Genomic DNA, 17,751 nt, shown 5'->3' with positions numbered 1-17,751 from the left:
TCAGGATTGTAATATCTTCTTGGTTAACTGTTCCTTTGATCAGAATGAAGTGACCCTCCTTATCTCTTCTGATTAGTTTTACTTTGAAATCTATTTTGTCAGATATTAGAATTGGAACCCCTCCTTGTTTCTTAGTGCCATTTGCTTGGAATATTCTTTTCCATCTTTCACCATAATGTAGTGCTTGTTCTTGAAGGTGAGCTGGGTTTCTTGCAGACAGCAAAAGGATGGATTTTTTTCTTAACCAATTCACTTAGCTTGTGAACATGTTTCCTTTGACTGTAGAGTTCAGTCCATTAATATTTAAAGTTATTATTGAAAGATGTGTATTTGTTTCTATCATTTCGATTGTGTTTGTGTTTTGTCTAATTTTGTGTTTCCTCAATTATACTTTTATTTATTTTCTCTCGTTGCCTGTGGGGTATAGTTTTTTTCTCTCTCTGCTCTTTGTAGTGGTTCAAGTATTCTTCGAAAGGCTGGTTTCATGGAAATGTATTCTTTCATGCTATTCTTTTCTTGGAAGATTTTTCTTTTCCCCTCAATTGTAAGAGATATTTTTGATGGGTAGAGTATTTTGGGCTGGCATCTATTGTCATTTACAATTGGAAATACCTTGGTCCAGGCTCTTCTGGCTTCTGTAGTCTGCATTGCTAAGTCAGTTGTAATTCTGATGGGCTTTCCTTTATATGTGACTTCTTGTTTTTCTTTTGCTGCTTTTAGTAGTCTCTCTTTGTTCTGTACATTCAAAGTTTTTACTATGATATTCTGTGGTGAGTTTCTTTTCTGGTTCTCCCTATTTGGTGTTCTATGTGCTTCGTGTATTTGTATGTGGATGTCTCTCCTTAATTTTGGGAAATTCTCTTCTATAATCCTGTTTAAGATCTGGTCAATATCATTAACCTGAAATTCTTCTCCTTCCTCTATGCCTATGATAGTAGATTTGCTCTTTTGATGGTATCGTACATCTCTTGCATATTCCATTCCTGTGTTTTTAAATTTTTTTCATAATCTTTGTTGAATGGTCCAATTCTTCTACTTTATTCTCCAGTGTTGATATTCTTTTTTTCCATTTCATTCACTGTAGCTGTGAGGCTTTCTCCTGTTGTTTCAAATTGACTTACTGAATTTTTCACTTCCTTCTTCCTTTCTGCTTGAGTTTTCTTCAATGTATCTCTTTTGTGAATTCATTCAGAAGTTTATCCCTATCTTCTTTTAGTTTTTTGATTTGTTTGTTCATGTGTTCTTTAAATTCATTGAATTCCTAGATCATTTTTGTGATTGTTCTTTTAAATTCTGTATCCTGGGTTATCTCTAGGGGTTTCTCCTTGTAGAACTCTTCTACAGGACTGGTGGAAGTTGGGGGGGACATAGTGTTTTGGCTTTCCATGTTATTCTTTCATTGTGATTTTGGCATGTGAATTTCTTTTGTTGTTTGTGATTCTGATATGAAAATTAAGTTGAAGTTTGCTTGTGTTTGTGCTATTGGTGTGCCTTGGTCCTTTTCTTATTGGTTTTGTAAAGCTGGTTTGTCCAGGTTTCAGGTTCTCTCAGGTTTTATTTTGGAGGAAACTGATGGCTTCAGATCAGCTACTCATGAGCTCCCACAGAAGCCCAAGTCAGGTTCTAGTCAGGTACACTCAGGGTTCCTTCTAAGGTTTGGACCCCTACTAGTGAGAATTCAGGGCAAAATTTGGGGCGTTCCCTAAGGGAGGGCCGATTTTGGGACTTTCAAGCGGTCAGCTGAGTTCTCAGCCCATGTGCCAGAGGGAGGCCAGAACAGGCACTCTGGCAGTCTCTCAAGGGTATATAGTTTAAGATTTAAGTGTATTGTTAACTTTCTTTTTTATATTTCATTTATTATTTTTATTTAATGTGTATGAGTAAGTGTACCTGTGTTGTGCAATGCCTGAGGGGGTCAGAAGAGGGCATTGAATCCTCTGGAACTGGAGTTAGAACAGTTGTTAGCCACCATGTGAGTGTTGTGAATCGAACCCTGGTCCTCTTAACTGCTGAGCCATCTCTCCAGCTCCCTAACTTTCTTTTAGTAGAACTTACACCATCTTATAGTCCCACTAACAATTAATGGATGTCAATTTCTACACTCTGTCAGTACATTTTCGTTTTCTATAATTCCTAGTTGGAAAAGCATGTAATGAATCATAGGTAAAATAGAAATGATTTTCCTGTCAGTTGTCTTTTTTATCTTGAGAGATAAAGCATGTGTGAGAGACTTAGTTACAATATTCAATCTCTGGAGTAGTTAATATTGTGATCTTGAACACAGGCAAGCAAACTTTAAAGGGCTAGTAATTAATATATTATTTTAAACCAGAAAATGGTTTTTAAAATGTCTTAAGATTGGGTATGGTGGGACACACTTGTAATCCTAGCACTTGCGGGGCAGAGACTGTCTGTCTAAGAAAGGTGAAATTTTAGCAGGATAGAGTACATTTGGGAAATATGAAATTGCCATTTTTGTTATTGATATTGTTTGTGTATAGTTTGGGAAACACAAGACTTTAAAATTAATACAGTACACTGGGCACAGTGGTGCACACTTGTGATCCAAGCTCTTACCAGACTGAGATAAGATTGTGCATTCAAGGCCTGAGTAGAAACAGGGACACCAGTCAGGAGAATTACTGGACTATAGATGAGATCCTGGAAGTGATTTTTGTGTAAGTGGTGACAATGGAGATGAATAGAAATGGAATGCTTTGAGGTACATTTAGAAGACCCAGGAATACTGATGATAGTTTGATTGGAAGTAGGAATGAGAAAAGGACTTTTGTTTGGGTTGATGATGATTCCATGTATTCATAAGAGGAATTCTGTTGAAATACCTGAAGAAATATTCTTGTTTATGGGGGAGGACAAGTAGAGAATTTAGTTATGTTTTGATCTATTTAAATTTGAGTGACAGTAGACATCTAAGACTAAACTGTTAGAAAGACAGTTTGAAATAGGAGCTTGAAGCACAGGAGAAAGGTTTGAGCTCAAGAAATGAAATTAATACGGTGTAAATCAGCATATACTCCATTTCGTCTGTTCCCAAACTACATTTATTAACTTCACATCTCAGGACCCATGATACAACTTGTGATCATTTCCAGTTAGGTAGCCATCATGATGTAGCTTCCACTTGCTGTTTGAGCATGTACAGAGCATGTACATTGCAGAGTCAGAGTGGGCAGCATGCATGGCAGCAGCTTGGGGAAAAAAATCCTAGAGACAGGATGGAACACTTTTTTTGGTTTATTTATTTTTATTTTATGTGTACAAGTGTTTTGCCTGCATGTATGTAAGTGTACCACATGTTTGCAATGCCTGTGGAAGCCAGAAGAGGACCTAGGATCTCCTGGAACTGGAATTACAGATAGTTGCTAGCTGCCCTGTGGGAGCTGGGAACTGAACCTGGGTCTTCTGCGAGAGCAACCAGTGCTCTTAACCACTGAGCCATCTCTCCAGCTTCTGGAACACTGTTTTAGCCCTCAAAAAAAGTGGGAGAACGGAGAAGAGAAGCAGTGAACCATATATGCTATGAACATTCCTGATGCAGGAGCCAAAAATCTGTTCGATGCTTGGTATTGTCAGGAGAATTTCTCCCGGATACCCTGTACGTAACAAGATCCGTAGATGCTGAAGTCTCACACCAAATAATGTAGCATTTGCATATTACCTATGTATTTCCTATTGTATACAGATATTCCTTGACTTAGAATGCGACTACATCCCATTGGTTCATCATAACGTTGAGCTTAAGTTGAACCATCATTAAGTTGGAGACTTCCTGTACTACGTCAACTCTAAATCACTTAGGCGATACAGTATACTTATTATATAATTACTTAAATACCAGCCATCTCTTAAATACTTAAATATTTAGAACAGTGTAAATTCTAGTTGTTATATTAGATTGTTTAGGGAATAATGACAAAACCCAGTCTGTTTATGTTCACTATGGACAAATCATTGTGCCTTGTAATATTACACAAAACGCTAGGTGAACAGTGGTCAAAAAGTGCAGTGGGGAAGGAGTGACAGCAGGGTATGCCTTCACGTTGCTGACTCACATAGATGCAGCATACTGCTCAGCACACAGGGATTCAGGTGTTGCCTTTTGGAATTGTCTGTATTTTTTTTTCCAAATGTCTTTTTATTCTAGATTGAGTTTGTAGATAAGCAAAATGTGGCTAATGAGGGTCAATAGTCATTACCTTTGCATACTTGGGACACTGGCACTAGTAACTTTTAGATCTTATAAGAAATGCTTCATTGTCAATGCTGTGGCACAAAAATGCTTTTGTCAATTTGTTTATCCATACTGTCGTATGTTTATATAACTTATATGTGATAAAAATATGCCTATACGTGAACCAACTCTTTCAGTATTATAAAATAAAAATTCTAAGTATTAAAAAGCATTCTGGGGCTGGAGATGTAGCTCTGTGGTAGAGTACTTGCCTAGCATGTGCAAGGCCCCTGAATTTGATTCCTAGCACCATAAAAACAAAACAAAAGCCAAACAGAAAAGGCATTGTAAGAGTCTAATATGCAGAATTTTCTGTTTGTGGTATGTAAGAGTATTGTCTCTGAGAATTAGTGGATCTTAGATTCAGTGAAATATGGTGATATTTATAGCCAAGGAATATATAAGTAAAGATTGAGAGACAGCTATGGAGAATCTGCTCCTAATACCACCCACTTCACCAGACTTCTTCTTTATCGCTTCTTGGTGTTTATTTTTTAAATTAGCATTCAAAAATCTTAGGCTTCATTGTCACATTTTCATATATTCCTTTTGTTGATCCTTCAACCCTATTGCTTTTCTCATCCCTCTGGTCCCTCATTTCTCTGCCTTCCTCTCCTTAGTATCTCCCATTCCACTTTCCTGTCACATGTATTCTCTTGTCGTCTTTTCCTTCTTTTCCCCCTTCTTAACAGCTCCTTTTGCCCACTCATGGGCCCCTTTCTAGTTTCATGACTTATCCCCCCACATATATTCATACATATAAAAATTAAAATCTAGGATCTAGGGCTGAAGAGATGGCAAATTTGGTAAAGTACTTGCAAGGCAAGCATGAGATCTGAGTTTGATCATTAAAACACAAAAAAAAACCCACAAAAAAATCCAGGTGTGTACTTGCAGTCCCAGTACTGGGGAGGCAGAGAGAGACGTGGATCGCCTCCCACTAGGATTAAAGGCGTGCGCCACCATGCCCGGTTGCAAATGCTTTTTAATTACATGCAATCCCATTTGTCAGTTCTTGGAATCCTTTTGGAAAGTTTGGGCCTATGCCTATATCTTGAAGTGTTTTGTCTTTAGCACTTTCAGAGTTTCAGGTGTTAAACTGAGGTCTTTGTTCCATTTGAATTGATTTTGTGCTGGATGAGATAAATGGATCTAATTTAATTCTGCATTTGGAAATATAGTTTTCAAAGTAAGCCTTAACAAGAACTAAAAATTAAAGTAATTCTTTTTATCTTATTAGAACGTATTGGAATCAGACTAGAGATCAACAGTAAGAGAAAATATACAAATACTTAGAGATTGAACAATACATTTAAAAAATTTTTATTCTTTTTTTTTTTGGTATGAGCGTATTGCCTGCATGCATGCAAGTGCACCTGTGTCATGCAATGCCCACAGAGGAGGCCAGAAAAGGGCTTTAGATCCTGTGGAACTGGAGTTAAGGATGGTTGTTAGCGACCACATGGGTGTTGGAAACAACCTGAGTTCTCTGCCAGAGCAGCCAGTACTCTTAACTGCTGAGCCATCTTTCCATTTTTGGATGAACAGGGGTCATGAAGGAAATTAGGGGAGAAGTTAATAAATTCTTAGTGTCAAAAATGATAGCACAAAATAGCAGATCCTTTGGGATACAGCTATGCATTTCTAAGAGGAAACTTTATAGCTATAAGTGTTTACACTAACAATCATAGTGATCTCAAATAAATAAAGTAATAATGCATCTCAAGGCTCTAGAATAACAAGGAGAAGCCAAACCCAAATACATGGCAAGGAGTAATAAAGATTAGGGCAGAAATCAATGAATTAGAGACTAAAAGAACAATACAGAGAATTGGTCAAAGAGCTGATTATTTGAAATTGATTGACAAAGCTGTAGCCAAATTTACCAAAAGAAAGAGAAGACTGAAGTTAATGAAATTGGAGGTGAGCAGGGAGTTATTACATTAAACGCCAATGAAATCCAGAGTATCAATAAGAAATGTTTTGAAAACTTATCTCTGTCCTGTAAGGTGCAAGTCAAGCTTCACATTCCTCAGGGGAAAAAGATCTTCCTTAACATCTTTCATCTCTAGTGATAAAGTACAGAATTAAGGAGTATGACATAGGCTAGGTAAACTTAGGTGCTCACCATCTGCTATGCCTTTATTTCTCCTCTATTTATACTTTCAGGAAGAAGGAAGCATAGGGGGTTATAATGAGTCTTTGTTCCAGAGGAATCCAAGTGTAATGGTTGGAGTAGAACTTAGCAAGATGAGTCGGAGAGAGAAGAGCTATGGTCGTTATTTGATGATTTTTGCTAACTTAATATTTTTACCTCTATGACTGCCCACATCCTTTTTGTTTTGTGTTTTTTTTAAGGAAAGCCCAGAAGAAAGGACAATAAGCATGAGCTCTATTCGGGTAAATAAATTTATTTTCATCATGGTTAGGGATTTGATATAACTTAGTTGAAAGATTGTATGCCTCTACTTTTTCCTAGTTTTAGGCCTGCTGCCTCTTCAAAGTGCAGTGTTGACCTTAGTTCAGACAAGTGACTTTTGTCCAGATTTGTTGGGATAAACCTTCGTTCTTCTCTAGGATATAACCCTTCATAGTTTGACTCTTGGTGTTGTAATCGTTCATTGTCTCATGTAATGTAAAGTTGTATGAATCTAAAGTGTGACTGTAGTAAGACTAATTTAACAACAGTGTACAGTCATCTCATTATTATAGAAACCACTCCTATAATGGTGGCACATTTCCTTTGCATAGTACTTTGCTCAGATGAAGGTGTTTTTGTTTTTGCCAATATAATGAAAGCAATTTTTAGCCCTTGGGCTAACTTACTGGTTTAGTTCTAATTATGAGCCTAGCCCTTCTGAGCTAATCTTGCCATATGTATCCAGGATGTTGGAACTTTTCTAGGGAAAGAAAGGGAATAAGTATTACATACTCAGTAAGTAATTTTCCTTTTTCTGTGCCTGCAGGGGAAGAAATGGAACTGCTATTTGGACTATTTATTTTCAGAGGGTTTTCAAGGCTTGAAACTTTTCAGAACAAGTAGTATCCGTTGTTCTTCTGTCTCCCAGTCATAGACCACAACGGTGAACACTGGAAGAATGTTGACATAAACAAACTGGGCATGCTGGGCTAAATTCCTAATTGCTGGAGAGGTCAAATAGCTCAACTTGAGTTTCAATATCATTTCACATACAGACTGCCATCTTCAAGGAGTACTCAGACTGGCCTTCTGTCCATGGCTCAGGAGAGCCTTGGTGTGCTTAACTTATTTTGCAGAATAGAGATCTTTAGCCTACGGTTGAAAAATGACCTCTTCATCGCTAAACTCTGCCTTCACTGAATTATATGTGAAGAAACACATCTACTTTGTAGTGGGATTTCTTTTTACATTTTTGTGTACTATATTAGTAGAAGAGAACAAGTCATATACAGCAATACCTACTCCACAGGCGTATTCATGCAAGATACTCTGCTACTTCTGAAATCTCTTGGGATAGTGCCAGTTTTTCTTACATTAACACTACCAGCAGCACCAAGTTATTAAGATGCAGCACGAATGACTGAAGAGCTTGAGAAGCTCATGATGTTCTTGGTCTTCACTGATAGCAATTTTATGAGGGAAGGAAGGGGGAAAGGATGAAGACATTTCTCTTTTTATTGGTTTTATTTCTTGAAACCATTTTATATTGTTTGAGTGTATATGTATATGTATGTGTGTATGTATGTATGTATGTATTCAGGTTTTTGTGACCAGGCCTAAGTAAATTAATTGCCACTTTGCTTTCAGAAGTAATTCTGAAGCTTTTTAAAAATCCTTAGCAGATAGGATATTTTGCTGGCAATTCATTATGAAACTGTGTTTCACTACTACTGAATATGTTCCTTTTAATAAATTCACATTGCTTTAGTGGAATGAAGCTCAACTTGTCTTTTAAGGTAAAGTAGTTCTTTTTCTATTGAAACAAAACCTGTATTATTGATAGTGTTCAGACAATCTCACTCATCTATTCTTTGATTCAGTAATATTTATCCACTTCTTTACTGTGTGACAGGTCCTTCTCTACACTGGTTATACAGTTATGACTGATGCAAAGTATGCTTTTATGAGCTTTACATTGCAGTGCAGTTGACAGACATTAATAGTACAGATATATCAGGCACTATGAATAAAAAGCAAAAATTTGGAACAGAATGTGGAGAGGGTTGCTGCTGTAGATAAAGTGGTTAGGGAAAGCCTGTTTGAGGAGTTGACATAGGCAGAGACCCTAATGAAGTAAGCATAGGAACAATGTGACCATTTGGGAACCGAGCATTCTGAGCACAGGTAAAGGCAGGTAAAAAGGATGGGAAATTAATTTGTATAGCATGTTTGTGAAGTGGCCCAGGAGCCAGTAAATCTACAATATAGTGATTAAGAGAGAAGAATGGAAAGAAAGTAAATAGGAAGAAGGGCGGAGAATGGTTCACTACATATCCTTGTAGCTTGACATATATGTGTCAGTGGAAGTCATTTGGAGAGATTGAGAAGATGAATGACATCATTTGACCTGACTTTGTGAAATACAGAGCTTTGGTGTGAAGGTTAGACTGAAGAGGATGGAGGGGAAAAGCAGAGGCTAGCCAGGTTACTAGAGTGTTCTAAGCATCAGTATTAAACAAATGTGGGTATAGGGAGGTGGTTAGAGGCTGGATACAGGTTCTATTTTGAAGGTAAAGAATTTAAAACCTACTGGTAGCATGGGTTTGAGGAAGAGGAAAGAAAGGAGTAAAAGATGACTCCTAGATTTTTGACCTGAACAACTGGGTGAATTCTGAGATACACAGATGAGGAGATGCTAGAAGAGGAGACACGAAGAAGCATGAAATCAGTTTTTATTTTGTCTGTGTTAGGTTGGAGATGCTGAATAGACAAACTTCACGGTGTAATTTAGAACTAGAAAAATTAATTTGGAAGTCATCAGGGAATAATCATAGCGTTGGATGAGATCATATAGTGTAAATTAATTGGAGAGTCATCCGGGAATAGCTATGCCATTAAGTGAAATCATGGGGTATAGTTAAAATAGTGAAGGTGGCAAAGATCAAGCTCTAGCACATGAGAACATTAAGAAGTAAGGGAGAAGAGGAGGAACCAGTAAAAGTTGGAGAAAGACTTGCTGGTGAACTACAAGAACAATCAGGAGTCTGAGATGCTGGAAGCCAGGTGAAGATAGTATTTCAAAAAGGAGGGAGTATTTCCACATGTTAACAACATGCAGAAGTTTAAGAAGCTGACCTCAGAAGTAAAGAGAATAGTGGTTACCAAAAGCTGGGAAGAATGGGAGCAGGGTGGGAGAGAGGGAGTGGGTTGGGAGAAATAGCTACCAGTTACACAGGTGCAGTGGGATAGGAGGAAAAGCATCTAGCATTCTGTAGCTTCATATGGTTACTATGATTGTCAACATTTAATTGCATATTTCAAAATTGCTAATAGAGAAGATTTAAATGTTCCCCAACACAAAGAAATGATAAATGTTGAGAATTGATATATATGCCATTTACTGTGCTCTGATCATTGAACATTGTACATATGTTAAAATACCATCTTGAACCCCATAAATATGTACACTTATGTGTCAACTAATGTTTTTAAGAGAAACAATAAAATCTGAAATCTTAGTCCTAAAAAAGGAGTATCTAATGATGTGGAATGTTACTGTGTACCTGGACAAAAGAAGGTTTTTAGTTACTTCGAAGTAAAGGTGATAACTTCACCACTGAGTGGCCTTTATCACTGTGAGATTTTTCTTTGTTTTCAAGTAATTACTCCAAGTAACTTTCCAAGTGTCTTTCAGAACACGATGCTTTGATCCTTATAGTCCTATGTAGAGCTTCCAATTTTGAGAACTGGTTTGTTGATTTTTCATGTTATTTTCCATGAAATGAATACCTAACAATCATCAGGTCATTAAAGAAACTTTTCAAAAATAGAATTTGTTCCAGGAAGGAAAAATATTTTTCCTTAGGGTTTGTATTTTTGTTCTTTTTGGCCTTTCTTTACCTTGGTCAATCCTTTAATCCACGTAAGGTTAGATATAATTACACAAATAAACCAAATCTAGTTATTTGAAAATTTTGAAGACTTTCCATGGTAAAACTAAAAATGTATCAACAATTATTATTTTGCTTTGGTGCAAAAGATAACTGAAAAAAATGTGGCTTGTTACTATAAGTACACAGAATACTTTCTTTATCCAGTGTTCATTTAAAATTGTTGGCATTATAATAATTATTGACTTTAGTAATGTTCAATACTAATATTGCTATTAGATTTCTAACATTTGGTCTTCCTTTGTATCAGATATTTTCTTTCCTCTTAGTCTTGGGGTTGATCTTCCTGTAGCTCCAGCTGGCCTGGAGCTCACTATATAGACCAGGCTGGCCTCGATCTACAAAAAGGTAAATTTTGTTTTGTTTTTATAATTTTATTTTTGTGAATTTCATACAATATATTTTGATCATATTTAGCTGTCCTCCACTTTCTGTGTCCCCTTACTATCCCTCACCCAATTCATCTACTCTAATATATATTTATATGCCTATAGAGTCAAATTTGTGTCCCCAAATGCCCTTTGGTGCGGATCCATCCACTGGAGCTTGGTCAACCTACCAAGAGTTTTACCTTAAAGAGACTGACTTGCCCCCTCCTAGCAGCCATTGGTTGCCAATACTTCTCCAGTAGGGTGAGGTTTTTTGTTTTTTTTTTTTTACTGAGTTCCCCATGTCTATGCTGGGATTTGTTTGGCTTGAGTTTACATGGGACTTGCCCATGCTGTCATCATTGTTGTGAGTTCATATGAGTAATTGATCAGCTGCCTGTGTCTATATTATATTTTTAAGGTGTCTTTTTTGATTGATGCCTTTTTATTTAAATTACTAAGTTGCTTAATATAGAGAGGGTATACTTGAAAAAATTCTGTTTCTAACAAAGATAAAGTTTTTAAAAAAATATTTATTCTTTTAATTTTATGTGTACTAGTGTATTGCCTGCATGTATGTGAGTGCACCCATGTCGTGCAATGCTGCAGAGGACAGAAGAGGGCGTCAGATTCCCCTGGAACTGGAGTTAAGGATGGTTCGTAGCTGCCATGTGGGTGCTGGGAATCAAACCCAGATCCTCTGCAAGAGCAGTCAGTGCTCTTAACCACTGAGCCATCTCTCCAGCCCCTAAAGGTAAAGTTTTGATATAGTATATTGTTGATTCAATTTGCAAATGCATTATTTTCTAATAAGACGCCTTTCCAAGGAACCTAATAGTTCATTTGAATTAAAAGTCCACTTGAAAATTTATTTTGATTCATTTGTTTTTATTTTATGCGTGTGGGTGTTTTGCCTATATGTATCTAACTGCAATTGTGTCGTGCAAAGCCCACGGAGGCCAGAAAAAGGCATTGGATCCCATAGAACTAGAGTTACAGGCAGTTGTTAGCTGTTATGTGGGTGCTGGGAATTGAACCCAGGTCCTCTGCAAGAGCAGCTCCTGCTCTTAACTGCTGAACCATCTCTCCAGCCCTTAAAGTCCACTTTTCAGTATTTAAGAGGAAAATACATTTATTTAGCTTGTCAGGAAAAACATTTGCATGTCTAACTAGATTTAGTGCACAAAGTTTAGGGTTAGCTATCAGTGTCTATTGCTCTGGCATATTTCATTAGTGAATGTAGAACCATGGGAAACCAGTTATCTGCTTTGCCTCCAGGTTTCCTCGTTAGTAAAATTTATCTTTCAATATCTGTCTTTCCAGGGTTTGGCATATAAAATGATTTTTTAAAAAAATCCATAAAATCTGATTTAAAATCCAAAGGGTGAGGTGGTACACCCCTGTAATTCCAGCACTGAGGAGGTGCAGGTGGGAGGGAGCATCAGGAGTTCATGGTCATCTTCGGCTATATAACAAGTTTGCCAGTCTGTGTTATATGAGACTCGGGGGGAGAGAGAGGTGTTTGTGTTCTTCGTGGTATATAAAAAATGTGTGCCTTTTTTTGTTATAAGATCCTTTTTAAAAAAAAAAAAAAAAAAAAAAAAAAAAAAAAGACATACATGAATCCAAACAGCAAATGAAGATAGAAATGGTTATGCTTTTCAAGTATATCTAATCAAAGTATAACTTAGAGAGATGTAATTGAAGACTGTGCCAGAAGGTAGTAGCTTACTGAGGTAACTGGCATTTTCTGTGATTTACCTTTGTGGGTGAACAGGCTTCCTGACCTTTCTGAACAAAGTGGAGAAGATATGACTGAGTGAGCATCTATTTGATAGATTGATATCCGGGCATTTCATGAGTATTCTAGCCCTAATACGATGACATTGCTTCATTTTTGAAATTGAACAAGAGTGATTTTTTTGTATGTTATACTTTTACCTCTTTGTAGGCAGCTTTCTCTCTTAGGATAATGAGGGAGAAAGGAGTATATAAATTTTTAAATTGGCTGTTAATTCAAGCTTGTTAAAATTAGAAACGAACCATTTTCTCTTTATAATTGGCTTTGGGAGCTGGATGTGAAGGTGCACACTTGTAATTGCAGCAATCAGGAAGCTGAAGCAGGAGGATCATCACAAGTTCCAGGCTAGTGTGATCTATGTAGCAAGCTCCAAGCCATCCAGGACTACATGGTGAGACTGTGTCTCAAAAGATAATAATAATTGGCTTTGTGGACTAGGATAAGTACAGTCTTGAAAGCTACAGTGAAGAGCCTGTCAGGATGACGCAACATGCAAAGAGCTTCATGGAATTTCTCCCCACAGAAATATTTCTTTCTTTAGTCAAAATTAGTAGAAGCATTCATTTGAGGCCCCTGGAGAGTGACTTACAACACATTGGGAATCATTTATTCAAAATCTGCAGAGCTCAATAACAGTACCGGGAGGCCACAACATCTGAGCTAAAGGCTGCACCCTTTTCCCCACCAATTCTCTATTGCAGAGAGGTATTGTGGAAGATATGTTCCAGGATATTTGGCAGTTGTGTCATAGCTATACCATTTCCCAAGATACAGCGCCATGATATAAAGGTTCTGCCAAGGAGAGGTTCAGAGCTAGCTTCATGCTGACCAGATCCTGGCCCTGCCTGAGGGGCCCGATTTTATTTGAAGTGTGGAGCTAATTATGCCTCTGAGAATTGCTCAGAACAGTAGACTAACCAGCCAACCATCTGTGAAGTCTAATAGCCTTAGTATAGCAGCAGTAGATGACCAGCCAGAAGTTTAATGGAGAGAACAGAGAAAGCAACAGCAAAGGAGGCTGCGCTGAAATCGCTGCTGTACCTGGTGATAGGGCAGAATGTGAATACATGAGGCTGCACTCTCTGAGAAGCAACAGAAAAGGGAAGTGTTTCGGTATTAGTTCCTGACTAAATGTGGGGCAAACTTGTAAACTGCCTGAAGTGTGAAAGCAGTCTCCAAGCTACGTGGAATAAACCATGAAGAATGGAAACCTTGGTGTTTCAGGAGGCTTAAATACAATCTGATAATCATTGGCTAACTGCTAAACTACCAATCCATTGGTAACCCTTAGGAAGTCAGAGTCTTAAAGATAAAAACAAGTAAACACCAGATAGGCTGGCCAGGCTCCAGTGGATGAATTCATTACCGAGGGCCATCTGGGTACACAAACTTGACTTGATAGGCCTTAACATATATGACAATGCATGAAATCAAATGGGGAAGGGAGGGAGGTCTAAATATGATTAAGATGTATGAAATGCACAAAATTCAATAAAAATATATATTGCAAAAAATATAAACAGGACTGGAGAGATGGCTCAGTGGTTAAGGGCACTGGCTGTTCTTGCAGAGGACCTGGGTTTGAATCCCAGCACCCACATGATGGCTAACAATTGTCTCTAACTCCAGTTCCAGGGAATCCACAATACTCTTCTGTACCCTGCAGGCAGTCCATGACATGGGTGCACTTACATACATGTAGGCATAACACTCATACACACAAATTAAAATAAAAATTTTAAAGTAAATGCTAAACAGAGACATTAGAAACTACTCACTATGGGAACAGGCTTCACAGAATTAGTCTGGCCAAGTTACCAATAAGTAAATAAAGAAACAGTAACATGCCGAGAGAGAATCAGTACCCACAGTTGCTACAATATAATATCTGGTGCTTAGTTCAGCAAAATGCTGGGAGACATGGAAAGAGGATCACATGTGATCCACATACCTGAAAAAAATAGGAATAATCTGTAAGGAAGACCAGATGTGAATTTACTGAAAGAGAACTTCAAAGCAACTATTAGAAATATTTCCAAAGATCTAAAAGAAGCTATGTTTAAGAAAAGGAATGTTTGATGAGAATGAATATATCAGTGAAGGATAGGGTGAGCAAAGATACCATTGCCATTGACAATAATGGAAATCCTGGACTTGAAAAAGAGTAAAATAAAATAAAGCTGTAAAGAAATGTGGGACACCATTAAATACTCGCCTAAGAGGAGAGAAAAGGAAAGAAAAAAATTGAAATAGTGACTAACAATGTCCTAAACTTGATGCAGTCTGTACATCCAAGAAGCTAAAGGAAATACTAGCAAATCAAATCTAATAATATACAATATAAGAAGGATTAATTATATACCATGATAAATTGGGATTTACCCCAGGGATGTCAGGTTCATCTAAAATCCAAAAATCAGTTAATATATCCTGTCAAAATGTTCTCTTAGAAAGTAAAGATGAGGGTCTGGAGAGATTTCTCAGTAGTTAAGAACACTGGCTACTCTTGAAGAGGACCTAGATTCAGTTGCTAGCACCCCTGTGATGCTAACAACCCTCTGTAACTCCAGTTCTAGGGGATCTGACGCCCTCTTCTGGCCTCTGCAGGCACTGCATGCACATGAAGTACTTGCATATATGCAGGTAAAACACTTGCACACATAAAAATAAAAAGTATTGAAACCTTTTTAAAAATATTATTTTTATGTGTATGAGCATCATGTCTGCATGTAGGTAAGTGCACCCGTGTTGTGCAATGGCCCCAGAGGACAGAAGAGGCTGTCAGATCCCCTGGAACTGGAGTTATGGACAATTGTTAGCTGCCAAGTGGGTGCTGGGATTCAAACCCAGGTCTTCTGCAAGAACAACCAGTGTTAACCCCTGAGGCATCTCTCCAACCCAAAACCTTTTAAAAGTAAAGATGATTTAATAAATGCAGAGGCATTCCATATTCACCTAGAAGACTGAATATACTTAAGGTAGCAATATTCAGCAAGATGGTGTATAATTTTAATACAGTCTTTGTCAAAGTACCAGCTGACATTTACAGAAGTCAACAAACTGATTATTTTAAAATTCAAATAGGAGACCATGTGAAAGAACAAGAGGTGTTGAGAAGTGGGGAAGGGGGAAAGGGGGCTCCTGGGGTAGGAGGGAACAAGGGAGAAAGTGGGGGCAGGGAAGAAGGGAAGAGAAACAGTAAAAACAAACTTGTTTGAAAAAAAACAAAATGAATCCTAGTTCTCTTTGTAAGCTAACAAAAAGTTTCAGATAGACGTGCAAAGAACTCTGAATAATCGAAATAATATTGAAAGAAAATGAGTCCCATAAAATAGGACTCACATTCCTTGATTTCAAAGCTTACTACAAAGATACAGTGTGGTATTGGTGTGAGAACACATATAGATCTGGGCTGGAGAGATGGTTCAGCAATAAGGAGTGCTTGCTGCTCTTGCATAGGACCTGAGTTTGGTTTCCAGCACTCACATTGGGTGGGTCACAACTGCCTGTAACTCCAGTTCCAGGGGATCTGACCTCTTTTTCTGACCTCTGAAGTCAACTGTATGCTTGTGTGCACGCGGAGGCGGCGGGGGGTGGGGGGGAGGAAGGGAGAGAGATAAAAATGAAAAAGAATAGATCAGTGAAATAGAATTGAGAATTCAGAAATGCACATACATGTTTGGGACAATGTGATTTTGCAACATGGTTGCCACAAAAGTGTAATAGGGGAAAAGAAGAGTCTTTTCAACAAACGGTACTGGAATAGCTGAATATCCGAATGCAGAAGGTTCTGGTGTGATTTCTATATCATGTTAGGGATATGCAAAAATTAGCTCAAAATAAGAATTAAACCTAAATGCAAGATCTAAAACTATTAGACTCCTAGACAAAAAATATGCATAAATCTTCATGATAGTAGATTAAGCAGTGATTTCTTAGTTATGGAAACAGGTACACACAATAAATGAAAAACGAACATTAAAATTAAAAACTTTTAGGCTGGGTGTGGTGGCACATGCCTTTAATCTGTGCACTTGGGAGGCAGAAGGAGGCAGAACTTTGTGAGTTTGAGGCTAGCCTGATCTACATAGTGAATTCCAGACCAGCTGGGGCTTACAGGGAGAGCTGTCTCAAAAAGACACAAAAAAGATAAAATAAAAAATTCTGTGCCTCTAATGACACCATTAAGAAAGCGAAATGAAGCTAGGCCTGAACAAATAAAAACAAGTCCACACCTGTGAAATGGAAACTCAAGATGGAAAATAATTAGAAATCACATAGCTGGTAAAATCTGTTATTCAGAATATATGTAAGAACTACCATAACTCAATGATTTAAAAAAATAATAAAAATAAGAAATGGACCAAGGATTGACATAAACACTTCTTCTGAGGAAGGTGTTACCATATATGAACACGACAAGATTTCTTTTACTCATAGTTTCAGAAGTTTTGGTCCTTGACTGCTTTGATTCTAGGCATGTGGCAGGGTAGAATATGGAGGGGAACATGACAGATGCTGCTCACCTTATGGTGGACAGGAAGCACAGAAGGAGGCAGCCCAGGATATAACCTTTAAAGGCATGACCCCAGTGACCTACTTCCTCCAGTTGCCCACACACCTCCTGAAGTTTTACTATAACAAGGTAGTACTACCCATCAAGAACCAAATGCTCAATACATGAGCCTGGAGGGGGTAGGAATTTCATATTTAATCCATTGCACTGTCCAACCCTTATAAGTCATGGGCCAGGAATCTTTAAGCTCTTTCACCTAAATTCATTTTCAAACAAAAGGGGATCACTCTGAATTTAGGAAGGACAGGAAATTAGAATTGTACTCCCAGCTCCCCATGCAGGATCTTTTTTAAGGCATTTTGTTGCAGTAATAAAAAAGTTACTTGGGCCCAAGGAGGAATTGAGCCTTTGTAAGACTGATCTACTCTTAAAAATACTAACATTGGGGCTGGAGAGATGGCTCAGCAGTTAAGAACTCTGGTTGTTCTTGCAGAAGACCTGGGTTTGAATCCCAGCACCCACATGGCAGCTAACAATTGTCTATAACTCCAGTTCCAGGGGATCTGACAGCCTCTTCTGTCCGCCGCGGCATTGCACGACAGGGGTGCACTTACCTACATGCAGGCAATGCACGCATACAGATAAAATAAAAAAATACTAACATTGTAAGTCAGCTTTTTTTTTTCCTTCTTTTTTGGTCTTTTTGAGACAGGGTCTCCCTGTA

At 37.8% G+C, this 17,751-nt stretch overlaps 1 protein-coding gene across 2 annotated transcripts in view; it reads left to right on the top strand.

Annotated features, from left to right (window-relative positions):
- Cenpi (centromere protein I) overlaps positions 1–9,905 on the top strand; it is a 109,200-nt gene extending 99,295 nt beyond the window's left edge. For both annotated transcript variants that reach the window (XM_008848335.3, XM_029553655.1), the window contains exons 20-21: positions 6,611–6,652; positions 7,219–9,905. In XM_008848335.3, coding sequence (XP_008846557.2) covers positions 6,611–6,652; positions 7,219–7,326 — 150 coding nt within the window. In that variant the 3' untranslated portion in view covers positions 7,327–9,905. The remainder of the gene's footprint in view (positions 1–6,610; positions 6,653–7,218) is intronic.
- Positions 9,906–17,751: the final 7,846 nt, after the last annotated feature.

This window comes from Nannospalax galili, unplaced genomic scaffold, assembly GCF_000622305.1.
Source record: "Nannospalax galili isolate Female #2095 unplaced genomic scaffold, S.galili_v1.0 scaffold3, whole genome shotgun sequence".
In the NCBI taxonomy this organism is placed as follows: domain Eukaryota; kingdom Metazoa; phylum Chordata; class Mammalia; order Rodentia; family Spalacidae; genus Nannospalax; species Nannospalax galili.
The sequence above is the reverse complement of the archived record's forward strand: the minus strand, read 5'-3'. Positions and strand labels throughout refer to the sequence as shown.